Raw genomic sequence first — 17,915 nt, 5'->3', positions numbered from 1 at the left:
ATTGTTGCCATTGTTTCACAAATGCCTCACATTTACAATGAAAAATGATAGTTTTCTGAGCTATTATTCTTGTTCATCTGTTTGAGATGACCATGCACTGCTTGAGTGATGACACTGACACGAGTATTTTCACATTGTTGCTTTACTGTTCAGTTCATCTTGTATACAGAACACAGAAACAGTGTTTAATGCGCATATGCAACATGACAAGAGGATCAATACGGGTGTCTGCAACACAGTCTCATGAAAGTGCGCATTTATACCACAAATGTAATTTCTCGTGCCATTTATAAGCGAAAAATATACAGTATGTATTTTTTCCGTTCATCTGCTACGCACGGAAAACCCTTTAGGAGCGAGTTGTGTCCGTATTACACGCCATAAAGTGCGTATATTGACGTGAAAACTGTGTATCATATAGACGCAAAACCTATTTTGGCGTACAAATGGCACGAGAAATAACATTTGTTGTATAGATACGTACTTTCATGAGATCAAAACATGCAACACTTTCCCCTTATCAAACTTCAATACTAATTTTAGATTAAATTACTGTCTCAAATGTAAATCCATCTTTTGCTTATTTACTAATTTTGGAAGTGAACTTTGCTCACTCTGACATCTTCAGGAAATGCTTTTTCTTATGTTTCAGAAGAGTAGATAATTTACTGAAACTCTTCCCACATGAAGAGCACTGGTGCGGTTTCTCTCCAGTATGAACTCTCTCGTGATCTTTCAGGTGTCCTGACCGAATAAAACTCTTTCCACAGTGTGAACACTTGTACGGTCTCTGTCCAGTATGAATTCTTTCATGATCTTTCAGGTTTCTTAACCAAGAGAAACTATTTCCACAGTGTGAACACTTGTACGGTTTCTCTCCAGTATGAACTCTCTGATGATCTTTCAGGCTTCTTAACCAAGAGAAACTATTTCCACAGTGTGAACACTTGTATAGTTTCTCTCCAGTATGAATTCTCTGATGTTTTATTAAGTTGCAGGATGTAGTGAAGGTCTTTCCACAGTGAGCGCACACATAAGGTCTCACACCAGTATGAAGACGCTCATGCTGTTTTAAAGATCGAAGTCGTGAAAAACTCTTTCCACAATCAGAACAAAAGTGAGGCTTCACAGCAGAATGAACATTAATGTGTTTTCTTAAGTCTGATTCAAAAACAAATGTTTTATCACACTGATCACAGCTGAATGATCTCACTCCAGAGTGACGGAGCAGATGAGTGCTGAGAGCGCTTTTCTGACTGAAACTCTTTCCACACTGAGAGCATGTGAAAGGTTTTTCTCCAGTGTGAATTCTCATGTGGCCATTTAAGTTTCCTTTGTTAATGAATCTCTTTCCACACTGAGTGCATGTAAAAGGCCTTTGTCCAGTGTGAATCATCATGTGTCTATTCAGATATGATTTATAAATGTAACTCTTTCCACACTCAGAACAGGTGAAAGATCCTTTGACTCCAGATTTTCCAGCTTGTTTCTGTGTGAAATTCTCTTCAGTCTTTGAAATGACTGCATTTCCATCTTCATTTGTGAAAAAATGAGGTTTTTGAAACTGATGCTGTTTGTCTTCATTCACTTCTATCGGGTCTAAAAGAAACAAATTAAATTTGCACAATTTAATAAAAGGATAAATGAGAAACAAAAATAAACATTGTTCAAAATCTTAATTCAGAACAAATCTAGTTTACTACTGAGTCTACAAGTTTTAGATGTTATTGTCATGTCAGTTTTCATCGTAATGATCCTCATCAGTGATTAAAGAGAATGAAGTAAAACACCAACCTATTTGTTCCTCTGTCTCTTCATCTTTTATTCTGCAGGGTTCTTCCTTAATCTCCATCTTTACAATAGTATTTTCGTAGTTTATCCTGGAGTAATTCCTCCTGCTTGCTTTTTCTCCTGTGGGAAGATGAGAATATTCCCCAGCATTTAAACTCTCATGAACGGCTGTGGGAGCTTCACTGACTGAAGGAGTGAATTGTGGTCATTGTTGCTCATTTAGCAGATGATCATCAAACCAATCGTCGTTTACAATTCAATGATTACTGAATTTACACTTTTGGCTTCATATCAAGCCAAAATTGTAAATTCAGTGATCATGGAATTTGGCTGTTAAGTGGTGATGCACAAAATTGTCATTCATTGCATCTTGAGTGCATTGAGTGTAGAATGGATGTTACAAAGAAAAAACTTGTGCTTCTTGAGTGATTAAGTAATTAACACATTTTCTTGAGTAGCCATGTAATCAATATAATGTAAACCTACATTTTAAGGCCCTGTTTACACGAGAACGCTCGCGGGTGAAAACGTAAAAAAATTGTAGCATCTCACACGAAGCCAGAGTTCAATTAACTTGGTTTATTCACCAGAACACAAGCAGGCATTCAGAACACAGCTTCAGAACCGGGGTCTTGTCTGCCTACGGGGCCGTGCAGACACTGCAGTATCCTGAGCTAAAGAGAGTGGCCTTGGAGAGTGGGGTAAGGTGGAAATGTCTGGGTGTGTATCTATGTGCCCTTTTGTAGGCAGGTGTGCAGGGTAAGTTGTGTCCGGGTGGGGGCTGTTAGGGGGAGTCTGTGAGGGCCTGGGTGGGAGCTGAGGGATAGCATCCCCATGGTAGGGGGCCAACCTGTCTCTATGTATGGCCACTCGTCTGCCACGTGGGGGCAGCTGTACTCTGTATACTACCTCCCCTAATCGCTCCAACACTCTACAAGGGCCTACCCAGTCACTGTCCAGCTTGGGGCAACGGCCTTTTTTTCCTGCGGGCTGTGGACCCATACCAGCTCTCCCGGTTCCAGGTGGCGGCCCTTGCAATGTAGGTCATAGTTCCGACGTTGTCTCGCCCCTGCGCTTTGCAGCTGCACCCGTGCAAAGTCGTGAGCTGTCTCTAGGCTTTCCTGTAGTCTCCTGGCATACTCTCGTCCCGGGGGCGCATCTGGGGTGTCAGGGGGGAGGCCAAAGGCCATTGCTGGCGGGGTGTGGAGTTCTCTACCCAGCATGAGCAGAGCTGGTGTGCAGGCCGTAGATTCTTGGACAGAAGACCGACAGGCCATCAGCACAAACGGAAGGTGCTTGTCCCAGTCGCGTTGGTGCTTGGCGGTGGTAATGGCCAGCTGCTGGATCAGGGTCTTGTTGAAGCGTTCAACAAAGCTATCGCTCTGCGGGTGTAGGGGGGTGGTGTGAGTTTTGTTTATGCCCAGTCGGTGACACAGGTCGGCAAATACTCGTGACTCAAAGTTCCACCCCTGCTCACTGTGTATGGTTTGGGGCGTCCCAAAGCGGCAGACCATGCCCTCCAGTAGGGCTTTGGCCACTGTCTCCGCCTCCTGGTCGGGGAGGGCGTAAGCCTCGGGCCACTTGGTGAAGTAGTCCATGACTGACAGCACCGGTTTACCGGTTCCCGCAGTCTGTGACCGGGAGTGGGCCGACTATGTCCACCCCAACTCTTTCCATGGGTGCACCGACAGGGAACTGTTGGAGTTGGGCGTGTGACTGTTCGGAGGGGCCCTTCTTTGCCGTGCAGGCATCACATCGCATGCAGAAGTTCTCTACGTCCCTCCTGAACTGCCCCCAGTAGAAGCTCTGTTGTAGGTGATGGAGAGTTTTGGTGACCCCGAAGTGACTGACCCCCGTGGCCTTCAGCACTGTCAGTCTCTCTGCCCTGGGGACCACCAACTGCTACCTCAGCTCTCCCGTCGCTGGATCCTTCCAGGCCCGCTGTAACACCCCATCCGTGAGTCACAGGCTCTGGAACTTTGACCACAGTCCTTTTGTTGCTGTGGAGAGCGGTGCCACCTCCTCCCATGATGGCCGTGTCTGCCTGTCCACCCACTGGAGCACTGGTTGAATGTCCATATCGGCCTCCTGCTGTTGTCTCCACTGCGTTGCTGAAATTTCTGTGAGTTCACCGCACACTGCTGCCGCGGCCCGGCTGACGATAGCTGCCTCTTAAGATTGTAACTCCCAGTCTCTTGTCTCCTTCCGATCGCAGGGGCAGCATCCTCCCTCTGCACAGGGTCTGCGGGACAGGGCATCAGCGTTGGAGTGGCGGGCTCCCGCTCTATGCACCACTTTAAAGTGAAAGGACTGTAGCTCCTCCATCCAGCGTGCTACCTGGCCCTCCGGCTCTTTGAAGGACATGAGCCACTGGAGGGCAGAGTGGTCCGTCCTGACGGTGAATGGTAGTCCGCAGAGATAGTATTTGAAATGTTGAATGGACGACACCACAGCAAGGAGTTCTCTGCGTGTGACGCAGTAGCGGCGTTCGTGCTTATTAAAAGTCTTACCACTCTCTCACCCTCTGAACTTAGCTGTGCTAGCACCCCGCCCACACCCTTGCCACTCGCGTCACAGTCCAAGATGAATGGGAGGGAGGGGTCAGCCGGAGCCAACACAGCAGCCTTCCCCAGCGCCTTCTGTAGCGAGGTGAACGCTGTTTGACACTCACTGGACCCCACAAAATCTTGGTCTTTCTGTAGTAGCCTGAACAGCGGAGCCGCCACACAGGAGAACCCCCTCACAAACCTCCTGTAATAAGAGGCTAAGCCCAGGAAGTAACTTGATAGGCGGGCTGTCACCTGTATCTATTTCATGTTGTATTAAGTGTGTGCACCCCACGTCACCTTCTTTGAATGCAAACAGGTCCTTGAACTGAAGCAATAATTGCCACAACTCTTCACTCTGTTGGGGGTCTAGGTGAGAACATTTCCGTCGCCATATGCCCCGTACCGCCACCACAACACCTCCCTCCTCTGTTTGGGGGAGCGGGCCCGCTAATGGGTCAGAGGCCCGGCTCTTAGGAATCTGAGTAAGGTATGCTGGCTGTGGCGCAGGTGGGGCAGCTAGACGGGGTGAGGGGGGTAGCGGGGGTTGTGGCTGGCGGGGTCCGAGCTGCAAGGGCTGTAAGGTGTCTCTGCCCAGCTGTGAGTGGGGGGTGTAGGGCAACAGAGGTCTTGAGGGGTGGGTCTCCCAGCCCCTACAGCGCTGTTGAATTCAGTGGCGTTTGCTGACACAGTGGTAACCTGGATCATCGATCGTGATTGTGATCGTGAGCTCGACGCCCGGGGGGTGTGGAGTCATATTGACCAGGCGTTCCCCTGGAAAGCACAGGGTGGCCTCCGCCAGGTCCAGCCGACAGCCCGTGTACTTCAAAAAGTCCAGCCCAAGAATGCAGGGGTCCTGAACGGATGCCACCCACACCGGGTGGCGCACTGTCTTACCGCCCACCACAAATGTCAGTGTTCCTTTGCCTTTCATGGGTGACAATTCCCCCGTCACCATCCGTAGGTGGACTGCTGTTGGCTCTAACACGGTTTGCTTGGGGATCACATCGGGCCGCACTAATGTCACCGTAGAGCCAGTGTCAACCAGCGCCACGCACGATACTCCCTCCACAGTGACTGGAACGTGGCAGAGGCCCCCAATTGAAGTCCGGCCCACTACCGCCACCGCCATCGGGCCAGCGATGCCTGAGGGTGTTTGTGAGGGGCTGTGGTTCGTGGTCCACGTTGCCCCCCCTATGTGGACCCAAGGTCGTTTCCCTGGAGTCTGGTGGCTTTCGGACATGAGCGTACCACGTGACCAGGTTCCCCGCAGCCCCAGCACAGTCTAGTAGTGCGGTCAGGGCGCCGTGGAGTGCCCAGGGAAGCTGCCCGCATCAGCTCTGTCAGCTCCACTGCCCATGCTGGTGTTTGCTGAGCCGCTGCTGCGCTGACATGGGGACTGTTGTGTTCCTGTGTGGGCATTGTCACGTAGGCGCGGGCAATCTCTCTCTCTTGACGCCCTCTCCAAAGCCTCCTGCAGGGATTGTGGATGTGTCAGCTGTACCTCCACACGCAGTTCAGGCGGTGAGAGGGCTTGCATGAACCGGTTGCGGGCTAACTCACTTTGAACCATTGTGGGCATGCTGCTATATGCTCTGCGGGCAAGGCTCTCAATGTCATTGGCTAGTTGCCGTAGCGGTTCGCCATGTCTTCTGCACCTGTTATTCAGTTCATTGCAGTTTAATTCCCAAACCGTCTCTGGAGAGCCCCCACCAGTGCGACATAGTTCTCTATGTCCTGTACATCTAAGAGTAGCAAGCATGCTAAAGCCTCATCCGTAAGGCACATCACCAATTGTACCGCTTTAGTCTCTTGCGACCAGTTCTGTGATTTAGCAAGCAGTTCGAATTGTGCATGAAAAGCTTCCCAGCTCACCTTCCCGTTGTACTTTGGGGTTTTCACGGGGCTAGCCGTCACTGCTGTTATTGTGGACTGGGCGCCGCCATTGTTGTTTACTTCCGAGCTTCCCGCGCCGGGGTTGACGTAGGTGCCTGCACTCTAGCGAAGGGTAGCGAAGCCTGCGCGCGCTCGTTTGTCAAAGCCAGCCTCGGAAGCCATCGCTTCCATCGTGCCCCTAAGGTGGCCTCTGCTGTCCTCTAGCCGTTGCAGCTCCCTTTGTAGGTCTCCAAACGTCCATTCCGCGGCTCGGGCTCCTTCTCCGCTACTCATCTCCCCACGCACACAGTGGCGACGCGGTCTCGCTAACGCTAACTTAGCTAACTAAACTTTTCCCTAACTAATAGTGCAGGGCGCACCCTCGATCTACCTTAATCACTTTTCCGATTATTTCTTCACTTCTGACACCAGTGTAGCATCTCACACGAAGCCAGAGCTACACGGTCATTGACAGTCGCTACAATATTTTATCGGATATGGCTTTCGTTTACACGGCGAAGGCGTTTTAGAGGCTTAAAAACACAAAAAAAGTGAAACCACCCTCCAGAGTGGAAATCTTAAAAACGCTCCACCGCCGCGTTCCTGTGTAAACGGTAAAAACGCAAAAGTCTGCTTGACAGTGAAGGTTGTACGAACTTGGTGTTGTTGTAGTATGCACTGCTAGCCACCTGAAGACACACTTTTGCGTCATCATTTTAACGCGGATTTCCCACACAAAACGCTCGTCTAAACGCAGATAAAAAGTGATGACGCAATGCCACTTTTGCGTTTTCTCTTCAGAATCGTTTCCGTGTAAACATAGCCTAAGTCCGAGCCTGTGTGTGTATGTGCGTCTCTCTCGTCTTTTCCAGAGCCACGGAGAGCGAGAGTTACGCCACTCCCATTTGAACTTAGGAATGTGGAAGTAACGCGCGTCATGGAGCAGCCAATAGTTCCAAACACTGATAGTTCCAGCAATGAACCCCATTAATTTTCAGTGCTTCCGAAGTACGGTCGCTGATAAATCAATGAAATTACTGTATTTTTTACTTACACACAAATTAGCCAACTTCAATCTCATCAATCTAGTATGCCCTTATGAAAGAAAAATATATTTACCAATATATTACTTGAAATATATTGTAATTATTGAAATATTGTATTATTTTCCTTTCCATTTTCCAATACATTATATATTGGAAATACTTGGAGTAATATATTGATGATACATATATTATACAATATATTAAATATATTGTAATATATTGAAAAATATACAAATGATAGCCGCTTTCAATATATTGAAATATAAGGTAAATTAATATATAATATATGCAATTATATATCCGAAAATAAATGCAATTTTATATTTGTTAATAGCCACCATAATGTATTACAATTTGTATGGGATAATGTATTGTTTATGTAAAGATACAAGGTTCCATGTATGTTCAATATATGGTAAAATACATTTCAATATATGAAATTATTTGGAAATATACAAATTAAATACATGTATAGATATGTGTTCCATATATTGTGGAATATATTTTAAATATATGTACAATTATGTGGAAATATATGCATACATATATGTATAGATATGCGTTCAATATATTGTGGAATACATTTTAAATATATGTAAAACTTTATCGAAATATATGTACATATGTTAATGAGGTAATCAAGTTGGGCTAGTTCATAAAGGGTTTCAGCCAGTAAACAGGATGGTGTATTGGTCAGGACACAGGAATAAAGACGAGGAGTAATGTAATTTCCTTCTTTAACTGTATTAAATTCCAGTGGCACTCGTCAGAACATTCCAATATCCAGTATTGTCATTATAGTCTGATAAAACACAATAAATCACAATTAACATTAGTTACTGTAGTTTTAAACAGTTTCATTAGTAAATTATTATGCAACATGAATAATAAATCAGGATCATCAAACATAAATCTCAATAAACATTGCTATGCCCCTTTAAACAATCTCCAATTACATAAATATTATTCTTTTTACAGAATTTTACCCATCTCACTAACCATAAAACAGTTTACATAAAACTGTATTAAAAGGAGTTTACAGAAGAAATAATGGCGACATCCTCTGGCCAGACAAGGCTACCACACAAAACAGTTCGCACATGGTCTCCTGAGCACTATATTAACTCTCTTTAACTCAATGAAATAAACATCAGCATGTAACTTGAACATTAGAAGGCTCACACAAGTTAGCTGATTAATTCCACAGCATTTTACAGCATGAACATTGTTCTAACAACAGAAATCTCACTCATCTCGCTGGGCACATATGAATTCACGGTAAATCTACGATTTACATAAACACAACAAAATAACAGTCACTTACTTTTCTTCATTCACTCAATACATTGAATATTGGAAGCTGGATTTCACAGGATGAACTAAAGAGACTAATCAACCCACGTACGTGGGCTAAACTACAGCTGTTAAACTGGAACTCGTTTCTTTTTTTCCCACTAGAGCAAACGCAAACGCAAACACAAACTTCTTCTTCTTCTTCTTCTTCTTCTTCTTCTTCTTCTTCGTTTTTCCTGGCGACTTGCAACCATATGGAGCATTATCGCCACCTACTGTATCTTTGTTACATTTGCTTAAATCCTAATGTTAATCCAGTTTGTTGTAGATAATATGGCATGTTTTTAAGCACCAACTTTCCAGAATTATTTGAAAAGATGTTTGAAATTTCCATTTGTTTGATTCCTACTTTTTCCAGTCCATTCCTTAGAGCCAGTCTTTGATTTGAGTATTTAGTACACTCAAACAGCGCATGTTCCACAGTTTCTGATTGATTGCATATCTCACAATTTCCCGTTGGATGTTTCCCAATAGTGTGTAGTGATGAATTTAACCTTGTGTGACCTAGCCTGATTCTGCTAAACATCTCCTGTTCTCTCCTGCTATTCCCCAGAGTCTTTTCTTCCCCCACCTTCTGCTGTATCTTAAATAAGTGTCTTCCTTTATTTCCATTGTCCCATAATTTTTGCCACTAAATTTTAATTTTGCTTCGAATGTATGATTTGATCTCTGCTTTGCTAATTGGTACTGCCACTTCTCCCTGATTTATCTTCAACCCTTTCTTAGCTAAAGAATCTGCCATCTCATTCCCTTGGATGCCAATATGTGCTGGGATCCATAAAAACCGAACATCAATCGCCATACTACATACACAATATAGTGATAACAAGCTTTCAAACATAATATCCTCCCTACATTTTGATGACGCACTTTTGAGGCTAGCCAATGCTGCACTTGAATCTGAACATATTAGTATTCTCATGGGTTTGACTTCCTCTATCCATTGTAATGCAAACATGATTGCCATCATTTCTGCTGCATAGACCGACAAATGATCAGTTAGTCTTTTAAACACCTTAATTTTTAGTTCAGGAATGTAAAATGCACAGCTTGTTTTTCCATTCTCTGGATTTTTTGACCCATCCGTGAATACATGTACATAATACCCATATCTCTCATGCAGCAAAGTATTCACATAAGCTTGCATACTAAACATGCTTTTGCTAGAACTAACCTTTTTTAATACAGAAATATTAACTCTAGGTTGAGGTAGTAACCATGATGGAACAACTGGTATTAACCCAAAAGCACCCAGAACATGTAAAATCTGTAAGACCTACAAACTTTTTACTTTATCAAATGTTTAGATTTATTTTCATTTAAGTAATGCCCTCTTTTTATTTTTATTTTTTTATTATTTTTAATTTTATTTTTTATTTTCCCGTTCCTGTTTATCATTTTCTAACTTTTGTTTTGTGCTATTATGTTGTTGTGTTATTACTATGTTGTTTCACACTGTAAACTAAATGTTTAAATAAAGCATTTAAAAAAAAAACACATTTCACCGTTTCAAACACATTTCAAACACATTTGAGATTTTGCTCATCTCAAACAAGCCTAGAGTTTGTAGTTTAATATGGTTTCTGCCGGTAGAGGCGCTCTAAAAACCGAAGCAACGACACACACATCCGAGTCTAGGAGAAGAAGAGAAGTGAGCGAGAGGGAAGGGAACCATGAAGGGAACATGAGAAGTGGAACACAGCCGTTCATTCAGCTCAAAATCTGCCGTTTTATAGACTGTGAGTACATTAATTCTATAACTGAATTGGATAAATCTAGATTATTATATAATAATAGACTATTAAAGATTCATTTTAGTGAATTTAACCAGCCGGATTGTTTGCCGAATTAATCTGAATTAGATCTTGAGTCCGAAGTTGAGACTCTTTTCAGAAGTGAATCTTTACGGAAAATGAACCATATGAGTTTTCTACAAATAAATAGAAAAAAAAAAAAAAAAAAAACATGGTTATTATAGTTAAATCCATTACCATAGTTTGTATTTGCTGCTGGTTATATAAACAGTAATCTGCTAAAATACAATGATTACTAAACTTTAACTCATGGTTAATTTTCAGCAATGTTGTAAATATAACAAACCATAAGCGCATCATTGACTAGTTAACTAACAAAGTGTAAAGATAGTGAGTTGTGTTTTGTAAGTAATAAATAAACCTGGTGTAAAAACAAATTGTAGCACATCATTTTACATTATTTTTCTCACTTTGCTGCTAAAAATGTATGCTACATTTTTTTGTGTGACACAAAAGTCTTCAACTGCCTTCAACTCCTTTTTATCCAATAATTGATTCAAAATACTAGCGTAATCCTTACAGTAAAACCTCAAATTATAAAATTGTTTCTAAATGGCTATTAGAGCAAAACATTTGGACCTGAAAACGTGGGAGTGAGTTTAAGTGTGATGATCATCTGTTAAATGAGCAACAACGACCACAATTCACTCCTTCAGTCAGTGAAGCTCCCACAGCCGTTCATGAGAGTTTAAATGCTGGGGAATATTCCCATCTTCCCACAGGAGAAGAAGCAAGCAGGAGGAATTACTTCAGGAGAACTACGGACATACTATTGTAAAGATGGAGATTAAGAAAGAACCCTGCAGAATAAAAGATGAAGATACAGAGGAACAAATAGGTTGGTGTTTTTCTTCATTCTCTGATGAAAACTCTCTTATAACAATAACATCTAAATCTAGATACTACTAGAGTCAGTAGTAAACTGGATTTGTTTTTGTTTCTCAACTATCCTTTTATTAAATTATGGGAATTTAATTTGTTTATTGTAGACCTGATGGAAGTGAATGAAGACAAATTGCATCAGTTTCAAAAACTGCATTATTCCACAAATGAAGATGGAAATACAGTCGTTTCGAAGACTGAAGAGAATTTCACACAGAAACAAGCTGGAAAATCTGGAGTCAAAGGATCTTTAACCTGTTCTGAGTGTGGAAAGAGTTTTGAATATAAATCAACCCTGAACAGACACATGATTATTCACACTGGAGAAAAGCCTTTTACATGCACTCAGTGTGGAAAGAGTTTCACATCCAAAAGAAATCTCAAAGATCATCTGCACTCTCACTCTGGAGTGAGATCATTCAGCTGTGATCAGTGTGATAAAACATATGTTTTTGAATCAAGCTTAAGAAGTCACCTTAAAGTTCATTCTGGTGTGACGCGTCACTTTTGTTCTCTATGTGGAAAGAGTTTTTCACATCTTGCATCTTTAAAACAGCATGAGCGTCTTCATACTGGTGTGAGACCTTATGTGTGCTCTCACTGTGGAAAGAGTTTTTTACATTTTGGCTCTTTAAAAGTGCATGAGCGTATTCATACTGGTGTAAAACCTTATGTGTGCTCTCACTGTGGAAAGAGCGTCTCTACATCCAGCCAATTAAAATCACACCAGAGAGTCCATACTGGAGAGAAACCGTACAAGTGTTCACACTGTGAAAAGAGTTTCTCTCATTCAGGAAACCTGAAAACTCATCAGAGAGTTCATACAGGAGGGAAACCGCACCAGTGCTCTTCATGTGAGGCGAGTTACAGCCATTTATCTAATCTACTGAAACATAAGAAAAATCATTGCCCGAAGTTGTCTAAGTGAGCAAAGTTCACTTCCATTACTGGTAGACGGAATTACATTTAATACAGTAATACAATCTAAGGCTATGTCAACATTAATATGGATACATTTGAAAATGGATTTTTTTGTTTAAAAATGCTTTCCGTTCACACTAGCGTTTTAAGGCGTTTTCAGATGTTTCAGTGTGGATGAGAAACTTCTAAGTTCACCTTTACTGCGCGTGTGTGAAACCCCACAAAAGCCCACCGAGATGATACAGATGGAAAAAATTAAGTTATCGCGCAATTCTGCTAACAGGCTAATTCAAGGTCGCACTCAGTCACCATATGTTAGGTCTGAAACGCGACTGCTCTCCTGTATTGCCGCAGGGCAGCAAATGTGAGTACATTTTCCATCATCTGTGCAGGACTGTGATATGAAGAGTGTGCAAAGTAACATATTTTATCAACAGTGTAATAGTGAATAGCCCATAACAGGCACTATACCAGTAAGCATGAATATCTATTGGTACAACATGGATCACATGACTAAACTTACGTCATCGGTTTCAAATCCCTCTGGCTTCACAGTCCACACATTAAAACGCGAAAACGGCATTATCAAATTTATCCACTTTGGAGAGTGTATTCCAAGAGCTACGTTTTCATTAACTTAAAACACCGCCTCAGTGTGGATGGAAGGCCAAACCGGAGAAAAATATACGTTTTCAAACGAAAAACATATTAGTGTGGACATGGCCTAAAATTAGCATTGAATTTTGACAAGGGGAACCGGTTTAAATGGTTGTGAACTGCATTGTAAGTGTTGAATGTTGTTATTACGACACCCGTATTGATCCTCTGTTGTGTTGCACATGTTCAATAAACACTGAATGTTACTGTATACAAGGTGAACTGAACAGTAAAGCAACAATGTGAAAATGCTTGTATAAATGAATAAAACTTGTGATTTATATAGGTATAATGCTTTGATTTAATTTAGCTTTCATTAAATTAAAGGATTTAACATTGTATTCAGCATTGTTAATGAACCAGTAGTAGTAAACACTAATTCTTTTTAGTAAAAATGGCTCCAGTTGTTTTTCTATGTATATTTAAAGATGCGATTCCTCTCATAAAATGGACTCTGAAAAACACAACACTGAGAGAAGATGAAATGGATACTTGTTTTACAGCTGCTATCTATTTATGAAATAAGGTCATTTAGGCTCTTACATTGGCTAAATGGTTATATGTCATATTTTGACAAACAATTTTGTCCTAAAAAGTACTGAAATTAACTTATTTTGTGTACTAGTTGAATCCATCATAATTCATTCATTAATTGTTTATCAAACTATTTTCATTGGGAGATTTCAAATTCAGTTTATGTATTTACAGTTATTGTAAAATAATGCTTTCCGTTGAGCAAAATGATCACAAACTTGTATTGATGTTGTGTAATCCATTTCTATTGATACGTTTCCTCATTTGCAAACATGAGTTCCATCAACAGCTTCAACAACTCAGGGAAGCACGAAAACCGCATAAAACTTGCTTGATTTTGCTGCATGGTTTGAAGATCAGTTGGAAAGTCGTAACACTCATATAAAACTATTAAAGGAGCCCTGGTATCCCAGCAGTAGTAAAGGGAAATGTCTGGTCCTTCCCCTGAAGAATGGATAGTTAGCTAAATACAAGAATACAACGAGAATAATTTGTTGTATAGCGCGGTGCATACCAAATAATAAACATATATTCTCATATGTTTGAGAAATAATAACAATTATGTCATTCTTAGAATTTTTACAGACGTAAGACTAAAATGTTTCTCTGGGCAGCTTTATAGGCTATTCGGCCCCTGATATAGATTTCTGGCAATAAATATATAGTCTCATGTGATTGAGAAAAAAAGAAAAAAAAACACAGGTTGGCCATAAGAAAGTTATAATAATAAAGTTTATTGAATAATCCCCAAACAATAAATAAATAAAACAAAACAATGAAATGAAAAATTAAGGAATATGAACTACAGAATAATTAACTTATAGTGATGGAATCTTGAATGGTTCAGGGAAAAGTACAATAGAATGTTACCACATTTAATAGTGCAACACTTTAAGTGACACAAAACTCAGTACTTCAGTGACTTAAAATAGTAAGACAAACCCCCCAGCAAAAAAAGTGATTTACTCTGAATAATTTTTTTTCTTATTATACAAAAAAAGGGATTAGTCTGTCCAACGTACAAAATCCCCCCCAAAAAATGATCACGCACACTTACATCCTTTCCTGATCTCTCTCTCTCTCTCAAAGGGGATCCACCTCAATCACCAGCAGCTCTCACTGATAAAGAACATAGACAGTAAAAGAAATGGACACAGTGACTCCATGGACTTCAAATGAGAAAAGTGAAGTCAATTGGCTTTATGCACAGCTCCACTACTTCATGAACTTCAGCCAGCTCCTTGTTTCCTGTCTGCCATTATTGGCCCAATTGATTAATTCCGGTGTGTCTGATTATTGTTGCCATGACTACTGAGGTCAAGCACACCTGAATTAATCAATTTGACCAATAATGGCAGACAGGAAACAAGGAGCTGGCTGAAGTTCATGAAGTAGTGCAGCTGGGCATAAAGTCAATTAGACGCACTCACATCCTGATGGCTGAGCGACTGCGCAGGCTCAAACTGAGCTTGACGACATATGTGACGTGTGACGTGATCAACCTGTCTGACAGTCGGAAGTCTTCTAATAGCTGTGCCGAGAGAAATCTGAATCATTCCCTTCCGAATTTGGGTGAGATGAGAGCTTGAGAAGGAGCTGTCCATGAGCTATTAATTCACAACAAGCAAGTGTCGGTGTGCTTTTGACTCTTTTTTAAAAAAGTTACACAGTTACAAATGTTTGCCTCTCCGGATTCGTTCCTCTGCCAGTTGTGTTAATTTTGTCTGAGCGGACAACCCTTGGACAGACACTGGCTCTCAGCTGGTTCTGGCACCCCACAGAAAATAGCCTTCTAAAGAAGCGGCTATGCGATTCATTGTCGCTTGGCGCCCACTCAAGTTCAGTGAATTTCATCACACGGACTTAAAGTCCAGCATTATGACATTTGCAGTCAAAACTTGAAATATAAATTCTTAGAAAATACATAATGTATTGAAACGTATGTTTATCCATATAGGCTACTCCCTTAAAGGACTTCAGACATTAGACAAATATTAGTCTACGTTTTATTTTTAATATTAGGGAAAAGACACACATTCATGCGTGACAAAAAATAGGAGGCAAAATATATTCTGTGAATTACTGCGCAAATCGGATGAGGAAGGGTTGTCTCTTCAGTCTCCATAGAACTTAAAATAATCATTTTATTTTAGTTTTCGTGTTCGCATTTATGAGGAAAAAACAATTTTACAGACGCGACCGCTCTGAACTGGCAATAAAAGACTGCTTTAAAACTTTCACATAGTCTGTTGCCTTTAAGAAGAAAAAGCAGGCAATATTAGATAAGGCGCGGGGGCGTGCTGGTGCGCGTCTCATAAATAGCCTGTACTCAGCGTTTAAGTATAGCCTACTCCACAGACCTGAAAAATATATCTATATTGAATGTCTACTTGTAAACAGAACAATTCAAAACAAAAGAAAACAGACTGCTCTCTGCTTATGAAATGAAATGTGCATTTCTCTCTGGTGCATTCACAAGCCTACAGCGAAGATCGCGAGTCAGCATCGTCAACTTCATCTTTCTTACTAAACAATTCATGTCTCCTTGCTATAGACGAATCCGGCGAAACTACCGGAAGTAAGCGGGGCGCCATTACTGAGCTGTTGCTGGGTAGCGTTGCGCCATTGCCTCCTATTGTTTTAGTTGCAACTTGCGTCCACTGGAATAAACAGCCCGCGATTTACAACTGTCACTAACGTTACAACGTTATCCCTTGTATAATGTCGAGTGGGTAAACAGTTTCCGTTATAAATTGTTTCAATGGTGGCAGTGAAATTTCAATTTTGAAGAGAAAACACTGTGAATACCCCGGGTCGCTCACATTCCAAACTCACATTTCGACATGTTCAATGTAACACCAGCTTTCTCTGCCCGCTGCAGGACAGCATGTAGTCTTGTGTCATGCTTGTCTATGGTCGATCCCCAGACCAGAGGTTACAGCGGATCTTGAGGGAGTCGTCTGTTACATGGACGACTGTGACAGACGACTCCCTCGATATCCGCTGTAACCTCTGTCACCATCATGTTTTAGAAATGGTCGGACGCGCTGGAGATACCAAATGGTAAACGGTTGAAATGGTACCTTCCAAATGGCGTAATGAAGGTGGTGAGGAGTGCCGACTCTTTGGATAGTGGTATTTGCCAAAACCCCATATTCGCGTCAAGTTTAGAAAAATACTGAGCCCCGGTGAGCATGCCTAGTGTTTGGTCAACAGAAGGAAGTATGTATCTTTCACGTCACACAGACTCATTTAAAGGTGTCATATCCACACGGATACGCACCTTCTCTTTGTCCTTTTTGGGAGCTACAACCATGCCACAGCACCAGTCTGTCGGCTCATCCACACGACTAATAACTCCCAACCTTTCCATTCTGTCCAACTCTTCTTTAACTTCTTTTCGCGCCTTGGCACTTTTAGCGAAAAGGGCTTTGCATCAGGTTTCAGTTTTATGGTGTATGGCTTTTGTACCCGCCCCAGTCCTTCGCATAACTTGGGGTATGCTTTATTCACTGTCTCTTCGTTTATAGTATCGACTCTAGCGATAAGCTTCAGCCTCACCGAAGCTGTTCTACTCAGCAGTGCTACACCGAGGTTTCGGACTACATAAATCTTCTCCGTAGTGCTCCTGTCCCCATACACAATAGTCTCTGTCGTAGACCCCAAAACAGTTAGCGCAGACCCACCCGGTCCATAAAGTGGTCTTTCTGCCTTGTCCAATGTTTTGTCTTTGAGTATGGAGCTCACGAAAGTTTGTTCGGAAATAGCAGACACATCTGCTCCGGAGTCTAACTTGAAGGTCACTTTGTGTTTGCCCACATTTTTGTCTGCCAGCCATGGTTCTTCTCCAGAATCCACCTCACCCAGAAAAAGTCCAGCTGCACTGTCCGCAACCTCGTTCACAGATGTGCTGGACTTACAGACTCTACCATAGTGACCGCGTTTTCCACAGTTATGACATTCAGCATTTTTTCGCTGGGCATTGTGCTGCTGCGTGCGCGGGTGCTTTGCCACACTTGGAACATGCTTTACTGTCATGTTTGGTCTGCTGAAACTTCAGAGGCTTAAACTGTTTTTGCTCTTTGGTTTTGAACTTGTTCAGCTTGGCTTTTCTAACTTGTACTGCATCCATAGCTGTTTTGCTAGCGATAACTTCACCTCTCAGGTCAGTTTGCTGTCTCTTTATTTCTTCAGATTGTCTTGCCATAGTGATAGCTTTAGCTAGGGTAAGATCTTTGTCAAGCTGCATTCTTTCTGACAGAGACGAATCTTTAAGACCCACAACAAGCCTATCTCTCAAAAGATCATCATGAAGAGCACCGTACTCACAGTTTTCTGCTAGTGCATAAAGAGCTGTAATAAATGTGTCCACGGGTTCTGATGGCTGTTGCACTCTCTTATTGAATTTTGCCCTCTCGTAAATCACATTCTTTCTTGGGACAAAATGTATGTCGAAAGCTGTTTTGACTGCACTGTATTACTGACGCTGCATGGCC

At 41.9% G+C, this 17,915-nt stretch overlaps 2 protein-coding genes across 2 annotated transcripts in view; one reads left to right on the top strand and one right to left on the bottom strand.

Annotated features, from left to right (window-relative positions):
- Positions 1 to 17,915, top strand: part of LOC120473974 (uncharacterized) — a 152,035-nt gene that overhangs the window by 31,562 nt on the left and 102,558 nt on the right. The window lies entirely within an intron of this gene.
- LOC120473979 (uncharacterized) lies at positions 139 to 8,773 on the bottom strand. Its single transcript, XM_039664093.2, has 3 exons — positions 8,583 to 8,773; positions 1,795 to 1,911; positions 139 to 1,599 (listed from the first exon to the last, which is right to left on the bottom strand). The coding sequence occupies exons 1-3, from the start codon at positions 8,590 to 8,592 to the stop codon at positions 611 to 613; spliced, it is 1,116 nt and encodes a 371-aa protein (XP_039520027.2). The 5' UTR covers positions 8,593 to 8,773; the 3' UTR covers positions 139 to 610.

The sequence above is a fragment of the Pimephales promelas genome, chromosome 19 (assembly GCF_988280905.1).
Source record: "Pimephales promelas chromosome 19, fPimPro1.hap1.1, whole genome shotgun sequence".
Taxonomy (NCBI): Eukaryota; Metazoa; Chordata; class Actinopteri; order Cypriniformes; family Leuciscidae; genus Pimephales; species Pimephales promelas.
This window is presented reverse-complemented; position numbering and strand designations above follow the sequence as displayed.